The 23,058-nt window shown below is 38.4% G+C and overlaps 1 protein-coding gene across 2 annotated transcripts; it reads left to right on the top strand.

Moving 5' to 3' along the window:
- The first annotated feature begins 17,925 nt into the window (after positions 1–17,925).
- Positions 17,926–22,229, top strand: LOC108992606 (probable aquaporin SIP2-1). 2 transcript variants are annotated; one of them, XM_018967206.2, is made up of 3 exons: positions 17,926–18,461; positions 21,336–21,596; positions 21,705–22,229. In XM_018967206.2, exons 1-3 carry the CDS (start codon positions 18,177–18,179, stop codon positions 21,867–21,869), a joined length of 711 nt encoding a protein of 236 aa, XP_018822751.1. In that variant the 5' UTR covers positions 17,926–18,176; the 3' UTR covers positions 21,870–22,229. The 2 variants fall into 2 exon arrangements, with proteins under 2 accessions (XP_018822751.1, XP_018822752.1); XM_018967207.2 differs by having other exon boundaries at positions 17,930–18,461; positions 21,336–21,539.
- Positions 22,230–23,058: the final 829 nt, after the last annotated feature.

Raw genomic sequence — 23,058 nt, 5'->3', positions numbered from 1 at the left:
CTAAGACCATTAACCATCATACTTGAGGTTAGTGAACTTTAAGTCATGCTTTGAAGCTTAATTTCGTCTTAATCTTTTATTGACCTTTTAATCTAGAATTTTCTTGATTTATTATTCCATTTCATCATACTTAGACCTTACTAATACCCTAGATAAACCTCCCCACATGTCATTAAGGAAAATGGCATACCAAATCCCAAACTTGCATCAATCGGCTCATGTGTATCCCCTTTGGTGCATGGACTGTTTTGCCCTTAGGCACAATAATTTTGTGCCATTTCCACAAGGATAATATGATCCTTAGTCACCTCATGAGACCCCTTCAAATCCATAATATGCCTTGGACGAAATTGGTTTCACAAACCAAACCAAGAAGCCAAACCACCTTAGTTTAGTTTGAGTGGGAACCGGTTGGGTTGAGATTTAACCAACCATTTGCCTTGGTTGAGCCACCACCCCATGCCACCTCCTTCACCACCTAATTCCCAAGGGGCCCCATGACCATCATGAGAAATTTGAATCAGGTTTTCCCACCCAAAACCATCCAAAAACCAAAGCTCAAATATGCCAAGTAGAAACCACTTGAATCCGCCAGTTAGCATAGGTGGTTTGCTTGATTTTTTGTCAACTAAACCTTGCCCCATGACCTGGCAACCACTGTAGGACCATTGTAGTCATAATAAGGAAGAAATCATGATAGTTTTAGGCCACTATTCCTCCTACACAAGAGGACACAAACTGATGAAGGCAATCTGAAATTTCTGCCACCACCCTCCATTACATCATCTTTTTTCGAACTGCACCTGCATGATCACTTGGCAGCCAACCCTTCACCTCCTACCACCAGAAAAAGTCTTCAATAAGTGGCCTTGCACCTACACAAATCAGCCATGATGATGAGTCAAAAGGATGAGTTAAGACAATGAGTAAAATTGTCCAAAGAAAATCACTTTGAACTCGTCAGCCCCATGATTGGTTTTGTTGGCTTTTCTTCTATTTCTTCTACACCATGACTTGACCAGCTCCCATAGGAGTAATGTAGCAACTACAGAAGTGAAATCATGGCGGTTTAGGATACTGTTTTGGTCTGCACAAGATGACACAAGTGATGGAGTGCAAATTCACCCCCTAATTCCCTTCACACCTCAGCTCCAAGCTTTCTCTTAAGTCTTGAGAGTACTTCTCCCCCTTAGAGAGCAATATAATGAAACTGAGTAGGTTTTTGGTGAGTTCTTGAGTGTTCTTGAGCAAGGCTGCCTTAAGTGCTTGAAAGGCTACGAAATTTGTAAGTTTTCTTGCTCTTGATCTTATTTAAAATTACAAGTTTTGTTTCCAAGTGTTGGTACAAAATTTGGTTGAGTTTTAAGAAGGTTATCAAGCTTAGTTCAAAACCAGGTCATTAAAAGGTGGTTTGAATGATTAAATAATTTTAAGTGGAAACTTAGCAATGGCACGTCTTAAGCATGATTTGATATGATTTATTATTGTCTTAGAATAATTATGGAAAGTTTGATTTGTGATTGAAAGCATGCCATTATAGGTTTTAAATCTATTTGGTTTTGAATAAATTGGAGATTTAAGATATCTTAGCCATGATTAAGTGTTGTGATGAACTTTATTACCCAATAATTAACCTTCATTATTTCATTAAATATATTAGTTATCATTTGTGATTAAAGAAAATCGCATATGCATGCATTCATAGGGATCGATAAACACACTTAGGCATTAAGTATAGTGCATGCCACGGGTTGGGACTGTTTGGGCAAACTTTGGTTTTTGAAAATCTAAGAGCATATATGGTTTTATAATGCCAAAAATATGAAGTCTATGAATTTTGGTTAAATTTGGAGTTCGTTTGCAATGAAAATTTAGGGTCTTAACAAAATTTTTTGAGAGTCTAGGGTTATTTTTGTAAATACTCATTTTTGAAATCTTTGATTTTGAACCTCAACCATAGAAGTATTAATCATAACTTAGTACGCACTTGATTTCAGTTGCTACGAAATTTTTTCGATTACTCAGGAAGTTTGTAAGTTGACTTCTAACTTACACATTGATAGATTATTTATGATTTATTGATAAATTCTTCATTCATGTTTCAATTATCATTTTGAACATAAAATATCATATTATATGATACATTGAGTGTATATTTACATGACATGTGATATTTCTACCATTTTAGCATATTGCACCTATAAATATCATTTCACATAAAAAGCTTGCTATATATGCACATGTCATGGAACACATTTTTTTAACTTAGTATGAAAATAATTTTTGTCATGACCCCAAAGGCTAGGATAGGGAATTATTCTAGTGAAACTTTTATGTCCACTCTGGAGTGTTTAAGAATGGAGTAGTAACCACTGGGTTGACAAAGAATAGTCAACGGATTTTGAATGGGTTCTTTTTAAAGAACGTAGGAGCAAAGTTAATATGTTATGACACCTAATACTGGTGGGTGTACACATTATGATGTTATGTTATACTAATGCATTGAGAACAAGTCTGCAGACAGCATAGTTTCAACGTGAGTTGTACTACGGTCATTGTCAGGTACTCATAGTGCACATGGAAAACTGTGACGATACCACACGTTATGAGTAATTTATAAATTGCTAAAAATGATGAAATGTTATGATGAAAATATTATATTTTGACGTCAATCACTTCGTTGTGGCCCTTCGCCTAGTGAGGTTTGTAGTAGTGTTAATGGACTACTTCACCAAGTGGGTGGAGGCCAAAGCATTGGCAACAATCATGACAAGCAACATCACGCGCTTTTTGTGGATGACAGTCATCTGCAGATTTGGCATCCCAACGTCATCATATCAGATAATGGGAGGCAATTTGACTCCGACCACTACCGAGACTAGTGCCGGGAATTAGGGATCGAATTCTGCTACTCGTCTCCTGGACATCCCCAATCTAATGGGCAGGTGGAGGTGACCAACAAAATGCTGATGGGGATACTTAACAAGAAACTTAGCGACAAAAAGGGCGTGTGGGTGGAGGAACTTCCCGGAGTCCTATGGGTGTACCGTGTCATAATGAGAATGTTAGAAGCAGAAGTAAGGACAACCATCAACAAAAGGAGAGTAAAGTGATGCTTCAACAAATGCGTGCGACCAAGGGCATTCAAGATCGGGGACCTTGTACTAAAGTAGACAGGAACAACTACCCAAGATGAAGGAAAGTTGGACCCTCAATGGGAAGACCCTTACGTGGTCACCGCTAACAACTACCCGAGCTTCGAATAGCTCCAAGACTCCCAAGGAAACGAGCTAACACCCCTGGAACACTGAGCACCTACAAAAGTTTTATTGCTGAAAAAATTTATGATGTGTAACTTGCATTTCTATGTCGATAGTGTAAATCTTATTAATGAAAGTGTGAAAGTGTGACTTTTCAGGGATAAAATATATCTCGCCTATCTCGACTCCTTATTCCATCAATGTAGTCTTTATCAACGTAATCTCCATCGGCATAATCTCCATCAACGTAATCTCCATCGGCATAATCTTCATCAATGTATCTCCATCAGCGAAATCTCCATCGACAACTACTTAGCTCACCGCGAGGCACCAAAGGGATGAGTTACGCCTAAGGCTGCTCTATCCTTCTCGTGGTGGAAAGCGGGCCAGTCCTTAGCTGCCCGATATTTGTCTTCCTCATGAGCGTCAACAGGCGGGAGATAAAGGGTGAGATGCGCCTTAAGGTCCTTTCGTCCCTCCCACGAGGGAGAGCGGGTCCATCCCCTCGGTTGCTCGATAACTTACCCCGACCTTCGCCACAACGAAGAGTGGGATTAGTACCAGCCTGACTCAACACTTACCTTCCCCGTAGTGTCAACGGGTGAGAGCAAGTTCAGTCCCAAACTGCCCAACTATTTACCTCCCCATGAGGGCTAAAGGATGGGTAGGTGGCCCAACCTCCCTCGCAGGGAGAGTGGGTCCAACTTCTAAGCTCCTCGAGCAACTTACCTTGCCCCATCACGGTGAAGTGTGGATTGGCTGCTTAGCTGTTTGACACTTACCTCCCTGCGAGGCACCAAAGGGATGAGTCACGCCAAAAGCTGTTTTATCCTTTTCACATCAGAGAGTGGGCCAGCCGTCGACTACCCGATACCTACCTTCCTCGTGGGCATCAATAGGCAGGAGTGAGTCTAGTCCCAAACTGCTCAATAACTTACCTCCCCACGGGAGGTAGAGGGTGAGATGCTCCTTAAGGCCATCTCATCCCTCCTGCGATGGAGAGCAAGTCCAGCCCCTCGGCTACTCGACAACTTACCCCGACTTTCATCACAAAGAAGAGTGGGATCAGTGCTGGCTTGACCCAACGCTTACCTTCCCTGTGATGTCAACGGGTGAAAGCGAGTCCTGTCTCAAACTACCCGGACCCCACCTCCACATGGTGAAGAGTGGACCGACTTCTCAGCCATTTGAAAAATTACCTCCTTGGGGGACTAAAGGGGCAGGCTTGGCCTAAGGCATCCCGACCCCTCCCCCGACGGAGAGTGAGTTTAGTCTTTTGACTACCTGACACAACGTTATCTCTAACAATAGGACACCAAACGATCGAACCTTGGACTCCTCGCCTCGCTCCTCCTTCGCCTAACGGGATGCCGAAGCCGAATGGCTAACGCCTTACATCTCCGACAAAACAACTCAGGTTTACAAATTTCACACTCATAGATCGATGATGAATTGTACTAACTTATTTATTTTGTCCAGTGGTACCACCTTCTCAGCCGTCCAGCAAACTACCTCCCTGGAGAGACTAAAGGGGTGGACTTGACCTAAGGCATCCCGACTCCTCCCCTAACGGAGAACGGGTTTAGTCCTTTGACTACCCAACATAACGTCATCTCCAATGACGGAACTCTAGACAAAAAGTGCCTCAAGATTCTCACTGAACTCCTCATCCACCAAATGAGAAGCTGGGGAGGGACAACTCCTCTGCTTCATGGTGGCTCACACCCCCTGGGGAGACCAAAGAGGAGGGCTTAGCCTAAGGCATCTAGGCCTCTCTCCCTGCGGGATATAGACTTGTTCTCTCCACAACCCAAGAAATGCGTCGATACGAAGAAGGGAATGTTCAGCTAGCGGGGTTGGAATCGACGGGATTGTCTAAGAGCGCATCTGAGATTAGCTCCTTCCCAATCAAGGCCCCACGCTTCGGCGCCGTTGGGTCTGAAGGAAGTACTTACACTCTCAATGTCCTCGTGCTTCAGGTATTCAGGAGCACGTGACCTCCCACTCTCTCCAAACCCTCCAGATAGCCATGATCCCAAACGTCACCATGTCTCCGCAGATTTGACAGTCTACAAGGCCGGCGAGAAGATCAAGGGAGCCAAGCACCGTGTTCCCACAGACTTGCCTAACTCTTGTCTTAGTTTACAAGGCTGACAAGAAGGTTAGGGGAACCAAGCCCTGTGTTCCCACTGACTAGCCTCACCCTTTGCCTCCACGAATTTGGCTTATGCCCAGCATCAGGCCCACCAGGCCAACAGAAGAAAGAAGCATAAGAAAAAGAACATTGAAAAGAAAAAAACCAAAGCAAATGGCAAAGAGAAAAGAAAGACAATTTTATTGATAAGTCAAATGTATACAACGCACAAGCAAATAGCCACGAGGGCGTCTAAAGATACTTGGTTAGAGTTCTTTACAAAGAGGGAGGAAATAGTTTACATGACTTTACAAACAAAAGAAAAAGAAATACATCGGTGTAGGAAGGGAAATGTTTAGCTGGCAGGGTTGTCACTGGTGGGGTATGTCCAAGAGTGCACTCAGGATGAGCTCTTTCCCTATCAAGGTGCCACGCTTCAGCGCCGTTGGGTCTGGAGGGAGTTCTTCCACTTTCAATGTCCTCAAATTGATTTGGGGATTCAAGAGCACATGATCTCTCATTCTCTCCAAACCCTTTAAGTAATCGTAGTTCCAGGCATCGTTGCGAACAAAGCAGACATGCGACAACTCTTCGCGTAGGCGGGGATGGGCGGTTTCGGTGCTGTCAAGGCGAGAGCGCAGGTCCAAGATGGTGGCCTCATGGGCAGCTATCACATGAACGTCATTGGTCTTCTCGAACTCCAAGGCCTTCACTCTCTTATCTTTGGCCTTGAGAGAGTCCCTATTTTCCTACAGTGACTTGGAGACCTCTCGAACCTCCCTTCCAACCACTTGTATGATTGGGAGTCAGAGTCGTGCTGTTTGAGTAACTTCAAGTTGTCAGCTTCTAGCTGTTCCAGTTCCTCTAGTTGGCGATCGAGTGACTCCTGAAGGTTGTGCCTCGCCTCCTCGGACACAACTACTTCGAGACGGTGAGAGTTGGCCTCCTCCTGTGACCTCACCAAGTCGGACTTAAGTTGGACCTTGCATTGACGAAGCTATAGTATCCTATTTTCTCTCCCTCTCTTCTTTGGCATAGTGCAGGGTCAACTGAGCCAAAGATTGGAGCGCCTGGTTCTCGCCTTCTAGTGCCTCCCGGTCATCCATAATGAACATTGCCAACTACCCTACACCTTGCCATGAAAATTTTGAGTTAGCAATGAAGGAAAAGGCACCAAGAAGGCTTAAAAGGAGACATGACAAGCCGACAACAAACCTCAGAGAAAAACTCCCTAAGCCTCCTAGCCATGTCCTGGACATAGGCAGAACGGTCCCCTCCTGCCGCCAGTCTTGGGGTAGCATCCTCCCTCTCCTCAGAAGGGTTCTCGAGCACCATGCCATCATCCCCCGCAAAAGATGGACCTTCCACGGCACGCTCGGGAATCTTTCTAACCCTTATGCTCGTGGAAACTGCTGGAGCCTCACTAGCCAGCATATCTGCACCAAGCTCGAGGAGGGCTCCCTCGATCTCTCCCGTCTCAGCACCAGCCCCTATCAACACCAAGGCCAGGATGGTGTTAGTGAAGGGTAGAAAAGCACCAACATCCGCCAATATGGCTGGGCCTCACCACCCTCACCAAACTCAATCTCAACCCCAGTTTCTACTGAAGCTAGGGTCGGGATGGCGTAAGTGAACGGCAGCGGAGCCCTGGCATCGACCACAATAGCCAAAGCTTTGCTGGCCTCCACTGACATAGTCATGACCTCAGTCTCAAGTGCATCTACCAGAACCCCCTCGGCCCATGACATGACCCTCGCTATCTCCCTCTCGGACACCACGTCACCAGCCCTATCACCCTCCAAGCTAGGATCAGTCGAGACAACCTCGACCTCGAGGGAATAAGCGATGGGAAAGTTCGGGATACAAACTCGGTTAAGAAGATCCTCACCCCTGACAAGACACTCTTTAGGTGAGGGTGAAGGAACCCTCTCGAGATCAATATCAGGAGACAGGGGGCACTATCTAGGACTCCCGAACAGGGCAATCCAAGAGGACCCACATAAAATAGTCTCCACCACCTTTTTTGGTGACTTTGGCTTTGGCTGCTGAACTAGCACCGCGACTGAAGATTGCCTCGAAGGGGGAATAGGCATTTTGTCAGAGTCGACTTTGCCAGGAGACTCCCTCCTAGGTTTCTTCCCCTTCCCCTCCCTTGGCGGGTTGGGGAAATGCCTACGGACCAGGGGCACAATCACTTGTATCGGTACGGTCCGGTTAGCAAAATGCATGTTGGCTAAAGGAGGCAAGTATCACCGAAGACTGCCCTCATCCAACAGGGCCTCTGAAAAAATATTGTCCAGGTGGGCTTTCACCCAAGCACGAACAGCCTCGGCTCCACTCATTTGCCCTATTGTATTGCAGCTCCAAACGAGCCAATGCTTGAATAGATATGAAACTGCAAGTGTTGCCACACTACTTCAGAAAACGTGCCAATAAATTCGGAAGGGGAACTGTTGGCTGACAACGTTAAAATCACCAAAAAGCCATGCAGGCATGGTTTAGAGCCTTGAACCTAACAAATAGAAGAGCTAGGAGAATAATAACCACCCATTTCTAGGAAAAAGGATCTTAGCGATAGCAGAAAAGTGTATAGCAAGAAGAAGAGGCAAAAAGGATTTCCCATCGGGTTGGTCCGATAAGAATTGGTGGGGTATAACTATAAGGGGTTTTCCCCCCTATCGACCCTTAAAACAAGCCCACGAGAGACCAGTGGGGAAGTAAATCAAAGAGCCTGACCAAACCCAGTCAAGCCCAACGACCTTCCTCTTAAAAGGAGTTAGTGGGCTTTTGTAGAGTACTCGACCCACGAGCAAAACTCACTCACGAAGCAACTCCCGTATAGGAAAAGTAGACGTTAGGGGCGGATAGGACTTGCCGCCTTGACACCACCCTGATGACAAACTATTCTCGGGAACCTACCCTAGCAGGTGGGTGGGAAATATGAAGAACCCGTGACCTCCTGGTAGTATGCATGGAGAGGCGTAATAGGGAATGCTTCTGGGTAAAGTGAGTCAGGGAACCACGCCGCATTAATGACACCACTCCTCGAACCCCATACCGCATTAATGACACCGCCCCAGAAGCCACTCCGCATTAAAGGATTCTGACTAAACAAACAGTAAAAAGGACATGGCTCCCTCAAAGTTAGGAATGAGCTATCCCCACTAGAAACCTAGTATAAGAGTTGATCCATAGGTATGAGAAACTCTCTCTGATCCCTCTAAGTATGCACAAACTACTAAAAAGATATATTGATTTTGGCATCGGAGACTCTTTGGCCACCACCAAGGCACCCAATTTTTAGTATTTTCTTAAGTGTGTACGTGAAGCCCGAAGATCGGAGTTGCTGGAACCCGGTCCAAAGGTGTACGAAACACAACGTTAAGCTGATCGGAGTAGTGTCATCAATTATGCAATCAAAATTCAATCTGAGCAAACAAGACTCTAATGTACGAACGTACATGTCAAGCTGATCAACTTGTGATTTACGCAAGGAAGCAGAGATCGATAGTTGCACACAAATATGTGTTTTCTAGACCAAGCTCAATTTACAACAAAAATACTTCATTTTTTTTCTCTCACAAAGTTATAGTTTTTTCCACTCAAGAGAACTTATTTACAAAATATGCAAGCTCCATACTGCATGTATATATGTGTGTGTGTGTGTGTGTGTGTGTGTGTGTGTGTGTGTATTTCACCATTTTTTGAGTAGCTAAAGCTATACAAAAAAGAATAGCTAGCCAGCCTAACACTTTGCAAGCCCACAATCCCTAATGGAAAATATATAAACATATTTAGTGAGTCTTACATTAGTTACTAATTATTTAATATTGTTCAAAATATTTTTAGGCAACAATAAATACCACGTACAGGACCCTTTTAATGTGTCTATCTCTCTAATTTGAGGCTTTCAAGTTCATCTAAGAACTTGAGGAAATCTTATCCCGACAAAAGATAATTTGTATATACTAAACATAATTATTTTCCCTGATTCCGCTATATGGTCCCTTTGGAGTGTTACTGTAGCAAAACCTAAACTAAAGGAATCTATTGAGGAGCAATTTTAAGGGATTTTAAAAACGTTTAGGGATAGGGAGGGATATAGGATAGTGATCTCAGCAGACTTCTCATTCCCTATATATTTATTTTAGTTTTACTACAGCTAACATTTAGTAGGGTGGGTTCTGACTCCTTCGGAGTCATAATGCCCAAATCTAACCTTCAACTCCGACCAACGTTGGAGACAAAGTTGAGCTCCTACTCCGACTCCGAATAGGAGCGGATTCCGACTCCAATCGGAATTGTCGGAGTCAAAGTCGGAGCACAACTCGAAGCTAAGCTTTTTTGTTTTTCCAATTTTCTTACCACTTTCTCGGCATCCAAATAACACTCAAAGACTCCACACAACATCCAAACAACACACGATATATGAAAAAAATAAACAAATAAAAAACCAACATCCAAACAATATCAAAGACGAGATCAAGATTTAAGGGTTGGATCGAAAAGGCATTCCTAGCATCCAAACAAAATCAAGGGATTGATCTAAAGGAAGCTTCGCGGCAAAGATGAGATCCATAGTGGGTGGAGACGAGATCGAAAGGAAGCTTGTAGACAAAAGAAAACAAAGGCTTTGTTATGAAGCTGTTGTTGAAATGAAAAAAAAAAAAAAATTCCTTTCTCTTGATCTCGTGTCTTCATTTCTCTTGATTTTCCTTGAGGTGAGAAGATTTGTAGAAGAAGAAGAAAAAAGTGGAAGAGAGAGGAGACTAAGCTGAGAAAGAGAATAAGTAGAACGAAATGGGGGTTAGGGTTAGTGAAAAGAAAATGATGAATATATATATTAAGAGAAAAACGACATCGTTTAAGAAAGTAAAAGAAAAAAGAAGAAGAGAAATCGATGTTGTGGTTGTGGGGGCACGAACGCATATATGGGGGGGGGGGTTTAAAATTTTATATCCCAACGGACCAACCATTAGGTTATTCAGCAATCCATCACATATATTACAAAAAACAATATATGAACTATATTAATCGGAGTCGGAGTTGATACTACGGAGCCCTGTCCAACTCCAAACTCCAGCTCTGACTCCGACTATTTTTCACCCTCCAACTCCAGCTCCAGCTCCGACTTCAAACTTTGAATTTTTCAACTTTGATGGAATCGGAGTTGGAGTGGACGTCAGTCGGAGTTGAAGTTGCCGGATTTTTTGCCCACCCATAACATTTAGGAAAGTACTATAGCAATCCCAAACGAATTTTAAATTCAAAAGAAATAGAAGAGTAAAAAGACAAAACCTTCAATGATTTATTTTACATTCAATCATTCATGATCTTCCATAACTAAATCACAAGCTTTTTTAACCTACTACTAGAGGAAGAGTCTAGAAGACTATCAAACTCAAGAATATGTTCCTAGAGAGAGAGAGAATAAAGAGTAAATGAAGAGGTATTTGGTTTGTGAGGAATCAAAGGTTGAGGAAAAATGTTATAATTTATATTTAAAAAACATGATAGTTAAATAACATGATTGTTGGATAGGGCTACAATTGAATGAAGTTGAGCCGAATCTAAATTAAGGTTTTCAGATTCGATTAACATATTTACTTGTTCCAATTCGGATTTAGATATCAACATAATTAGTATTCGCTAAATATTAATTATGTTCAAATAAGAATAAATGAATGAGGTGAGCTCGATTTCCTTCTTATATTTAAATTCAATTAACTAATTGATATGTTGATTAAATTTTAATGAGTAATGCTACATACAGTCGAGAAGTATGCAAGTGATATGCAATCACTTTGAAAAAAGTGGAGTACACAATTAAAAAATTATTATTATTTTCATGTGGGCCTCTTATTTATTTATTTTTTTTTAAAATGATTGCGTGGTGCTTGCATACTCACCATTGTAACTATGATTTCTCAATTTTAATTATAAAAAAGTAATAGAAATATCAGATGTGGCGCCCTCTGCCCCAGCTTAGGATTAGATGGTGACTGCAACGCCGAGACATGTAACGTAAGGCTACATACCCCTTGTACATGACAGATAAGATGCAATGCACCTATGTATACTAGTAGTATGCAATAAATCGCAGCGGAATAAGTCATTTAAATGTTGTACCAGAATAAAACTAACATCCCAACGTTTTTATTCATAGCTTTAAATCACATTTCTTAGCAATAGAGTATCAAGCTCTTTGTTTACACTTAACATAATAAGTATTGTCTAAAAATGCCTTAACAAAGAAATCATTAAAGTATCTTTCTAATCTCGACTATCTCCAAGTAGGTCATGACTAGATCCGTTCTTTCCTCTGGGTTGAGTTCATCATTTGCCTTAATCAATATCTTGACTCGCTACTTCTGGTCTTGCTAAAGGTTCTATCATTCTGGATTGTGAATGGTAGTGGAAACTACCACGATGAGATTTCGAGAAATCTCAGCAAGTAAACACGTAACATACAATAGTTAACACAAGCATACAAGAGGTATATCATGGAATGCGTGCATGAACATGTACTTGACTTATGCACTTGACTAGAACTTGACTTGTGCACTTGACCATTTTCAAAAGACTTGTAACAGAACTTTAGATTTTCAGAAAAACTTCTTAACTTTCTTATTCACGTTGATCTTAATCAGAACTTGCCTTATCAGAATATATCACAAGATTTGCATCGAGTGATCCTTACCATATCACGAGATTTTCATCAAGTGATCCTTATCATATCATGAGATTTTCATCAAGTGATCCTTATCTTATGAGCTCTTATCCCTGTTCAGAGGGTGGACACAACACGGTTTCCCTTAACACTGTGTGTTCCTGCTAGTTATCGCACCATCAACGGTCTGTACACCGTGATGAATAGGTCATAAACAAGATTCATATTAACTTGACCTTACTTCGTCGGGGTTACATGTCTTATGCACCCACTAGCATTAGGCGCTTCCTCGCCGCATCCTTTGAAAAGAATCTATTCGAGACTCGTCGACGGTACTTTGTCGACCCAGGGATTACCACTCTACTCTTAAGCACTCTAGAGTGGACATAGGAGTTGCACTAGGACACTCCCCCGCCCTAGCACTTGGGGTCGTGATAAAACTTTTAAACCATTTTCTTTGAAAATATTTTTTCCCAAATGCATGTAACATAAGACATATAACATGCTTACTTACACTTGACATATGACATGTGAAATGCCGTGTATGAAATAACCAAGCATAACATGTTCATTTCATAGCATGATGACATAAACCATATGAGATATCAAAACATATACATGAACCCATGAAAAAGGCCAAAACATATAGATGCAAAACATGAAAATTCATCACTTAAACATGCTTCTTCTTCAAACAAATTTGCTTAGAAATCAAAGCATAACGAAACGAAACATAAAATCATGGTGTTTGGCCAAAATTCGAAACTTCTAAGACCTGGTATAGTCGAATCATCAAGTAACACAAATTAACGACAATGTTTTCCTTAAAATCGAAACATGCATAAGACATTCTTGTCATTTTCATCTTGAAACCGAATCATACCATTCATGAAATATTCATAATCCAAAATCAAATAAGCAATTCAAACCAACAACAAGAAATAGCAGCCAAAGCAAACAAACAATGAAAAGATTTAGACAATCATATATAAATACTAACCAAGAGTAAGTTGAGTGTATACTTACAAAAATCCACGAAATAAAACAAATAGCAATCTGTAAATCGAAATATAACTCATTAGAATAACCTTAATCCGTATTCTTGAGTGTGTGAGGGTTTCTAAGGTTATCACTAAGGCTTAAGAAGTCCCAAACCAATCGGCTTCTAGGGTTTTGAATCAAGAAACCCTTCAACTTCCTTGTATATTTGACTAATCTCAAATAAGTGTGAAAATACATGAGTGTGGTCGAATGTGTAGAGGATTTGTTCCTTCAAACTTTCGATTTTCTACACTTTTAGAAAACCCTAATTTGTTTCTCATGAGCAAGTGTGGAAATTGTGTGTGTTTCACTATATTCGAACTCCCTTGAGGTTCAAATTTTATCTTGAGTTGAATATGTGATGTGTGTGTAGAAAAAAAAAAAAGAAACTGAGTTCTTATTGTGGTTCCTCCTTGTAAATGCCGAAATCCCTCTCTTGAAACAAGCCTCCCTTGTTTGGTATGAAGGAAAGTGTGAGAAAGTGGAGGAAATCTCTAAGTGGTCGTGTAAGAGAGTGTGGAGAGAATGAGAACATGTAAAATCTGATAATGGCAAAAGAGAAAAGCCCTTAGGCGTGTGAATCCTCTCCCGTTATATAGAGTCCTCCAACAAAATCCCGTCGGTTGCTAGTGACCCACTGCATGAAGGACAAGGGGTGTCTTTTCTGATGCATGTAGGGCAAGTGGCGTCTTTTCTGATGCATGTAGGATAAGTGGTATCTTTTATGATACATGTAGGACAAGTGGCGTCTTTTCTGATCCATGTAGGACAAGTGGCGCTTAGGCTAAGCTATAGGAAACACAAAAGTAGTCTTGAAAAGAATAATCTTGCCAAGTGGCGTGACTCCTTGGAAATTCGAAATCCTCTTCACTTTCCTAGGAAATCTAAGAATATCCTTGCATGGAAGCCATGTGTCAAAGCCTCTTCTTTGTGTATCCTTGGGAACTCCAAAAGATCCTTTGCATGAGTGGCATGTGATATGACATCTTGTCAAAATTCAAAATCCTAAGAGGCTCCTTGGGTATGTTCCCCCATATGGTCCAGATTCAATGAATCTCTAAGGCAAAATTGCCATTTGATAAATCGTAACCCTAGGCTTGAACCTTGTAGACTTGTGCATGCTTGCCAAGTGACAAAAGACATGTAGGATGTGGGTGCATGTTCCCTATGCATCATTTCCTTTCCCCATACGCCTCTTCCTTTTCCCATGTGTGTTTTCCTTTTTCCCATGCATCTCTTCCTTTTCTCATGCATGTCCCTTACTCTTCCCTAAGCAAGAAGCTTCTTCTTCCTATGTATGTTCCCTAGGTGGCTCTCCCACTTCCTTATGCTTCTCAAGAACTCAAAACATGACATGTGGCAATGTGGTGGCCGAAACCCTAGGGGTACAAGGGTAATTTTCATGCATTATCTCTTCCACTCTCTTCTAGAACCTTTTTCTCTACTTATGCATGAATGAAAAATGACAAAATGTCAGAATATAACTTGGGTGGGCATATGGCTTAGGGATCCAAAAGTCTCTTAGTGTTCTAATGTAAATCTTTTAGAAAATCTCACATTTGTCTTCACTATGCAAAATCTTCTTGGAACTCTTCACTAAGAACAAGTGGCGTGAGGTGGAGGTGCTTGGGAGGGTGAGTGGCGTACACAACTCCTTGGAACTTACAAAAATCTTGTTGGTGCTTGTGTAGTCCATTAGGGTTCTCGAAACCACGTCCTCTCATTTTTATCATCCATTTTTACATCTAGGTTCAATATATCTAGATGTGAGGTGTGCATATGAGACATGTGGCATGTGAGTAGGTGAAATAGGCGTGTGCCCTAGGTGTGTGCCCTAGGTGTATGCCGAACCCTACATCCTCCTCCATCTCCTTAGCTTCTTCTAAAAACCTGCAAGCATGTTTGCCAAGTGGCACCAATGTGCTAACCTAGGTGATTCTTCCCTAGGTTTCAATTCCCTATGCAAGATTTTGCCATTTCTCAAGACAAAACTTTTCACATTTCATTTGCATGCATGATACTTGGCCAACTCTTCTAAAAAGCCGAATCCTCCCTTACTTCTTCCACTTTTTCTTCTAGAAATCCAATACATGCTTAACAAGTGTCTTCTTTGTCTTTTCCCAAAGTTCCAAATGAGAAGTGATTTTCCTAAAATGACCAAAAACTCATTCTTGAAGCCAAGTGGCTCTATCTCCTTGCCTAGAGGGTAAATTTAGGCCTTCCAAAGCCAAAGTCCTTAATGGGCTGAATTCCTATAGGTCTTTTCTTCTATTTTTTTTTTTCTTGTGGACATTTTAACTTAGAACTCCAAGATCCAATCCAACAAAAATAGAAAGTGGCCTAAAGAATTCTTCCAACACTTAACCAATAACCCAAATAAATAAATAATTAGATAAATAATATCCACAAGAATTACGAATGGAATCTAAGCGAAAATTCGGGGCATCGTATAGGCTGAGCGCGAAGTAATTGATTGTGATTTAGGGGATGTTTGGTAATTTTGTTTTTATCTTATCTCATCTAATCTCATTCCGTCTCATCTCATCTCATCGTATCTTATTTTTTTCTCAAACATTACTTAAATACAAATATTTTCAAACTAATCATTACAACTTTACAAAACTTTCAAACAAAATATAGAAAACAATTTAATTTTTCAAATCTTAAAATAAATATAATATTAAAAAATTATATTCTAATAATATTTTAACTTTATAATAATTTTATTCAAATTTTTTTTTCTCATTGTCCAAAATCTCATAAAACATCATAACTTAAATCATTTTATTACTGTTCATAAACTATTTAACTACTATTTACAAATTATTCATTTCATCTTTTTCCTTAAACATCTCCTTATATGTCCTCTTTTTATATCATTAAAGCAGAAGGACAGTCGCACTATAAAACGTCTAATGAAGAGATTGAAGAAGCGGTGTTGAGTTTAGTCTCCTTTTCCTTTTTGAGTCAGGTTCACAAAACAGGATAGAAAATAAGGTTTTCTACGGTCTCTTTTAGAAAACGAGATAAAAAAATCAATAAATAATTGTGAAATATTTTGTAAATAATAGTAAAATAATTTAACTTATGATATTTTATTAGATTTTGAGAAAAGAAAGAGAGAAATTTGAATAAAATTTTTATAAAATTAAAATATTATTATAATATAGTTTTTTATAATAATGCTATAAACCACATTTTCATCTCACTTTCATCTCACTATGTAAGATATAACACATTTATTACCATTAGATGATAAACAATTATCCAATAAAAGATCATCTATTGATGATAAATATGTCACAACCTACTACATTGTGAGATAAAAGTGAAATAATAGTGTGGTGTATAAAATTTTTTAATTTTTTAGTATTATTTTTGTTTGGAATTTGAAAAAATTGAATTATTTTTTGTATTTTATTTAGAAGTTTCAGAAAACTATAATGATTAGATAAAAAAATTTGAAAATTTGAGATTGAAAAGTGTTTGTATTTAAATAATATTTAGAAAACAAATTATGAAATTTTTTGAAATGAAATGATATAATTTGTATTCCAAAACGAGACCAAGCTTTTCTTTTCGAAGTAGAGCTACCTTGCTAGTTGCACCGTATTGATAAAAAGGAGATGAAGGTTGAAAGAAACATAAGAATCAAGTCTTGAGTCTTGAGGGAGTAAAGTACTCGATGAAAGATAAAACAGAAAACAACGTCAACTATTGAGGGAAGATCAGGCACTTATCTAAATTAGGTCACTTCAATTACTATAATGAATTTTTAATAATTTTTTTATTAAAAAAAATAAGAAAGTCGTAAATTAAGTTCTATTTAAATGTTGAGATGAATTAAGATGAATTGAGTTTTTTATGAATAGTAATAAATTGAGATGATGAAGTGAGTTTTGTGGAGCTCACTTAAAATGAGTTTAGATGTGTTTAGATATTAAGATGACTTTAGATGTAATTATAAAAAGTTGAAAAATATTGTAGATCCTGCATGTAAAGATGTGTTAAGTTGAAAAATGCTGTAGATTCTATGTGTAAAGATGTTTTGAGTTGATATGAATTTAGTGATTTGAGAGTTATGTGTTTGAATGTTAGACTTAACTTAAAATTAGACTGAACTGAATTGATATTAGTCTAAGTTTTAAATGAACCTAATTCATTTAGGATGAATAGTACAAATATATTAAAATTAGATTGTAGAGATGTCATGAAAAACCTTAAAAATAGTAAAAAATAAAATAAAACAAAACAAAAGAATAAACACGATAAATGTTTATAGAGAATACGTAAAGTAGGTCTTTAACATAATTACTAATAAAATAATAGATAGTGTGCCACTAATTATATACACGGAAAATAAAATCAGAATTAAGATTTAATATAGATTGAAATTAAAATTATTATATTGATAATAATTTGTAATTCAACATTTTCTTATTAATAGTGCTATTTGAAAGTGTTTACACCACACATCATTCACATAACATAATTTTATTTGTAAGATTTAAATTTTAATATTTATCTTTCAAATTAAATTAAGAAAATGATATTTAGTCTTAAGTATCGTATATTTTTTTTGAAAAAAATAAGTAAATATATAATTTAGATAACAAAAATAATTTTTTAATAAGAAATTAACTTATCTAACCTATAATTATATGTATTATTATTTATTAAATTATAGGGATTTCAATACAATTGTTGTTTTCTTACCAATACGGCTTAAAGGGTGGCTGGTCGTGATTCACGAACCCATGTCCGCATCAGAAGGAGACCCATTATTTATCAAAAGGCATAATCCTTGAAATTCCCACTTTTATCGACCCTCTTAAGATCCGAGTCATCCGACAACACGTCAAAACTGAAGAATACAGGAAATTTCGCATGGACAGTCTTCTCTCAGGATCTGTTGTGAACATCTTCTATCATAAAAGGCCATCCTAAATACTGTTTCGTTTATCTTGGCTAGAGATATTTATGCCATAAGGGGGAAAGATGGTGTTTTAACCAACCCAAAAAGAAAAAAGAGAGAGAGAAGAAAAAGGAAACTTATATTTCCTGTTTGAAGATGGCTGCGATTAGTTTGCTGGTCTCGGATTTCATAATCTCTTTCATGTGGGTATGGTCAGGAACTCTGATTAAGATCTTTGTGTACAAGATATTGGGGCTGGGCCATGAACCCAGCGGCGAGGTTATCCAGTGCGTGCTGTCCATCATCAACATGTTCTTCTTCGCGTTCTTGGGTAAGATTACCGAAGGCGGGGCATACAATCCTCTCAACGTGTTGGCTAGTGCCATTTCTGGGAATTTCAGCAGCTTTCTCTTTGGCGTTGGTGCTAGAATCCCATCTCAGGTTAGCTCTTTGATGCTTTTATTTAGTACCGATGTCTTTGTTTGTAGATGTGCTTATTTGGTTGAAATTTGAGTTGGGTTTGCTTTATTAGGGTGTCGAACTCGAAACACTTTCTAATTATGAAATGGATTTGTTTGATTGAAGTGTGAACCGAGTTGTTGTAGCTTGTCTGGTTGGCGACAAAGTCAAGGAAATACGATTTATGAATTTATGTCGTTTTTTTTTTTTCGCAAATTATTGGAATGCGCGTCTTCAATGATGATAAAATTGTATAGGTTTACTTGGACATCTTACATTTCGTTGGTTCTGCAAAAGAAATCTACCTTAAATTGCTTTGGCCTCTTGTCTTTTGCTGCAATTACTCAGTTCAGCTGCTCAGGAAAAAAAAATTCGGTTCAGCTTTTTATGGCAGCTTCATGCTCAATTGGTTCCTTTGACGACTTCTCTTGGATGATTTGGGGGGGGGGTGGGGGGTTTGGTGTAGCCTAAATGTCATCTGAAACATCAGTTGCCTGATTAATTGCATCTGTCTGGCGTTTGAATTAAGGAGGGTTCTCGGACGAATATATGGCAAAAATGGAGATATTTTGGAAACTTTTGTTCTTAACTTAATATGAAAAATATTGTTTGCTGTGATTCTTCTAGAGCTTGAAGCTTTATTATCTTGTTTGATGTTTACTTTGGTTGGGGGGCATATACTTCGTGGTGAAATATCATCTTTCTTATTGACACAAGACTGAGATGGGGTCTTCAATCTTGAACTAAATACTTTTGCTTGCATTTGGTCTATGGCATCTTTCCATGGTTATATAACTCAAGGTGGATGGACAGTTGAGTTGATGTCTCAATTTATAACATTGAAAGACTTTCTATTTCATTGGTAAATGTGGAAAATTTAAACCTAATTTATATACTTTTGAAGGGTGTTGTCATTATCCTACTTATCTCTCTGGTGATAAGATGGGAGAATCAGATATTGGTGATTGGAGTTTAATAGGGCTTTGATGGATATGTCCTATACACATTGTTTAGTAAATTATCAAATAAAGAACTTAGCCATTGATTTGATAGCTTTTGACTTGATTTTAGGTGTGGTGGCTCTCTTGCTTATTTAAATGGTTATTCCCATGTTTAATTATTTAAATGGTTAATCCCATGATTAATTGGTAGTGCTTGATAAAATTTTTGTGTCTTACATTTAGTGAAATATATGTATCACATTTTAAAATCACTTTCAACATTTTTACCGTGCGGCTGGTAACCTCTTATCTAAAAGTAGTCCTTTCTGGTGCTAGAAACATAAACAGTTTCGGTCCGTTTCTCTTCTCAAATTGAATATTGTATGAAGTGATATGGAACAGAATTTGTAAAAAATTAGGATGCAAAATCTGATGCTAGCTTATTTTTGTTTGCTTGTGTGAGCTTGCATGCAAATATGCATCTTTTATGTGTCTCTATATCTGGGTGTTTGCGTCCACATATGTACTTGAGTGCCTTTTCATCTACATGTTTGTTTGCACGCGGATTTGGATGCAAGAGCCACATACAGTAAAGACAATGGAAGGATGTAGATAAGTCTATAGTCTGTTACGTTAATAATCTAGTTACATATATTTTTTTTTTTTAAAATGCAACACTTGGAAACCATATATTTAATTTCAATATGAATTTAAAGTAGCAAACCTAGTTTACACGTGTGATGTGTTTAAATTTGAAGAAAAAGTATTTAAAAGTTGTAACATGCAGGAAAGAGAAATTGTTAATTCCTGTTGTCCATTTGAAGAAAATTTGCATTTCCTTTTGTTGATGAAATTTCAAAGATATAGTTTACACATCCCTAGTCAAATACTGAAGGAGGATTGCTACATAACACCTTGTGTGTCATAGCGAATATATCTATGAGGTCTGGGACCATGATAAGAGATGAAATTAATAGTTAGAAAGACAGAAATAGTGAGGTTCTTACATTTAAATTACATAAATAAACATGTATCCACATTGCTGCAAACCTTTCTTATACAGTAGATTTGAATTTAGAAGCCAAATAGTGCAATGCACTTATTAATTCACCACCTTGTGTTGATGGACATTGCAGAGAAATTGTAAAGCACTCATTATGAACAGAGTGGAAACTTAACTTGAAAATTGTGGTCGTTGCTAATTAAAACTATGATATATGGAGTTAGGATAGGGAAATTTTATTGCATCATTTTGGATTGTGAAGCCTTAAAATATGTTGTGTCAAGTCTTCTCACATTAGGTGTGTATTAGGTGGAACTGTACAAGTGATTACCACAGTATATAAGTGATTACAAGATTTTCAGTTGTGATTAATCGTTTTGAAGTATTTAGTGTGCTTGAGAAGTTATAGAGTCATGTGAGGGCTCAATGGCTCACATTAGTGCACGGCACATAGTCAAGCTTGATGAAATGTGAAGCCTTGTTAAACAAGAAATAAAGCATCCTAACAATTTTTTACAAATGAACTAAAAAGGGAATATAGAACTTGCTGTGGGTTGTATGCATTTTTGACAACTAGGGGGATTACCAATTTTTGGCCATGATTAATTTAAAGACTCTGGTAATCAAGGAAATTTTCTCAAGTTACCGTGGTTTCTTGTGACATATAATGAGGAAACTGGTTAGTCTTGGAAAATTCGCTTAAATCATCAAATGGCTGCATCATTAAAAACAAAATTGCAAATGCTGCACTACTCCCAGTCTCAGTAGATAATATAAGTTTGCCAAAACTATGTATGCGCATTGGAAATTATTTCTATTCATGTAGTTAGCTGGTTCCTTAAATCATGGAGGCAACAATGTGCGTGTATGTGACTGTATATGTTTATTTCTGGCCTTATATCTTCTCTCCAGGTTATTGGATCGATTACTGGGGTTAAGCTCATTATCGAGACCTTTCCTGAAATAGGACTTGGGCCACGCTTAAATATTGACATCCATCGAGGTGCACTGACAGAAGGATTCCTTGCATTTGCAATTGTTATCATCTCACTTGGTCTGGCCACAAAAATCCCTGGAAGTTTCTTCATGAAGACTTGGATCTCAAGTGTCTCCAAGGTAACTCTTCATATACTCGGCTCTGATCTGACTGGTGGATGTATGAACCCAGCCGCTGTAAGTCTTCTGAAATTATTAATCTTAGAATCTTCTTTTTATCATTAATTTGGCTGCAGAACTTTAATTATAGACCTTCAGTGGATCATACTTCCCTGATTTATGCAGGTGATGGGATGGGCTTATGCTCGTGGGGATCATATAACCAAGGAGCATGTACTTGTATACTGGCTTGCTCCGATAGAGGCAACCCTACTGGCGGTGTGGATATTTAGGTTGTTAGTACGGCCAATGAAAGAGGAGAAAGCAAACACGAAGAGTAAATCAGAATGAGAGTTCTTCTACATGTTCTTCAAAAGCTTGGTTGGATGATCCAATCAGCTAGCATTTGAATTGCTGAAAAAGGGTGAACTTGAACACCATTAGACTTGAAGGAATCAGTATTTTTTGTATATAAATTCCTTCAGGTCATTAATTTCTAATTATATTTCAGGAGTAGATTAACCAATCTTTCCTCCCAACTCCCAAATGTGCTTGCACATATTATGTGCTGATGAGTGAGAAGATCACCCCAAAATAAATCCGAGCCTGATTAGATTTTGCAGCCTCAGTAGCATCTTTAATTACTGAATGTGATAGACAATCATGTAAAGAATGTGATGAATGAAATCGTAACCATTCATGTTACTTCCAGCTTCAAAATCAAGACTGAATTGTTTTTACATAAGATGGGTGGGCTTCTACGACTGTTGTGTAGATGCTGAATGTGCTGTGAACCAACTTGAAGTAGCAAGAATGCTAATTCTAGAAAATAATAATTATTATTTAGAAAAATATATAGTAAGTTTTCTATACATTGTGGGTTTTTTTTTTTTTTTTTAATTTAATAACAGCTGTTTTTACTCTGGGAAAAAAAGATGAGAGAAACTGACGAGGATTTAACCTCTCATATAGATTTAAGCAATGGAAAATTCCTCATGCCGGGTGACTTGCATTTGAAAAATTCTTTTTCATCAGTCACTATTATTTACTATCTCACATCCTATAACAAATATTTTTATATCTTATAAAAAAATTCACATCTTATAAAAAAAAAAATTATAAATGTGAAGTATGAAAATGAAAAGTAGCTGGAACATAAAATTCGTCCTCGCATTTTAGCTGTCTGCCCAAATTGCTCTTCCCGAACGAGAATGTGTGAACAGGCAGGAATGGGTAGTTGGTTCAAAAAATAATTTTAAAGTAAGTCCATGAATTCTATGCAAGACCGATTAGATGTTTAATGGATAAATTAGTCTTCTCTTAGAATGGATATTGTTATTAGACCCACATGCCCATATTTATTGGATAATATTAGATAGACCAATGGGTCTTAAAATTTATCACGACCATTGGCCCAATAATTTGTCAGAGCTCGTTTAGAACCAGTTGCTCACTGTCCTGCTTGATCCTCACTACGGAAGCACAAGGCCACGAACCCTTAGCCAGCCCAACTTCACTGCACCTATTTTCAAAAAAAAAA

This window comes from Juglans regia, chromosome 4 (assembly GCF_001411555.2).
Source record: "Juglans regia cultivar Chandler chromosome 4, Walnut 2.0, whole genome shotgun sequence".
Classification (NCBI taxonomy): domain Eukaryota; kingdom Viridiplantae; phylum Streptophyta; class Magnoliopsida; order Fagales; family Juglandaceae; genus Juglans; species Juglans regia.
The sequence above is the reverse complement of the archived record's forward strand: the minus strand, read 5'-3'. Positions and strand labels throughout refer to the sequence as shown.

What these genes read in the sequence shown, in the direction of transcription:
- LOC108992606 (XM_018967206.2), top strand. Translation starts at nt 18,177, where the DNA reads ATGGCTGCGATTAGTTTGCTGGTCTCGGATTTCATAATCTCTTTCATG. An exon ending in GTGCTAGAATCCCATCTCAG is followed by an intron (nt 18,462 to 21,335) that starts GTTAGCTCTTTG and finishes TCTTCTCTCCAG; the next exon opens with GTTATTGGATCGATTACTGG. An exon ending in GATGTATGAACCCAGCCGCT is followed by an intron (nt 21,597 to 21,704) that starts GTAAGTCTTCTG and finishes TGATTTATGCAG; the next exon opens with GTGATGGGATGGGCTTATGC.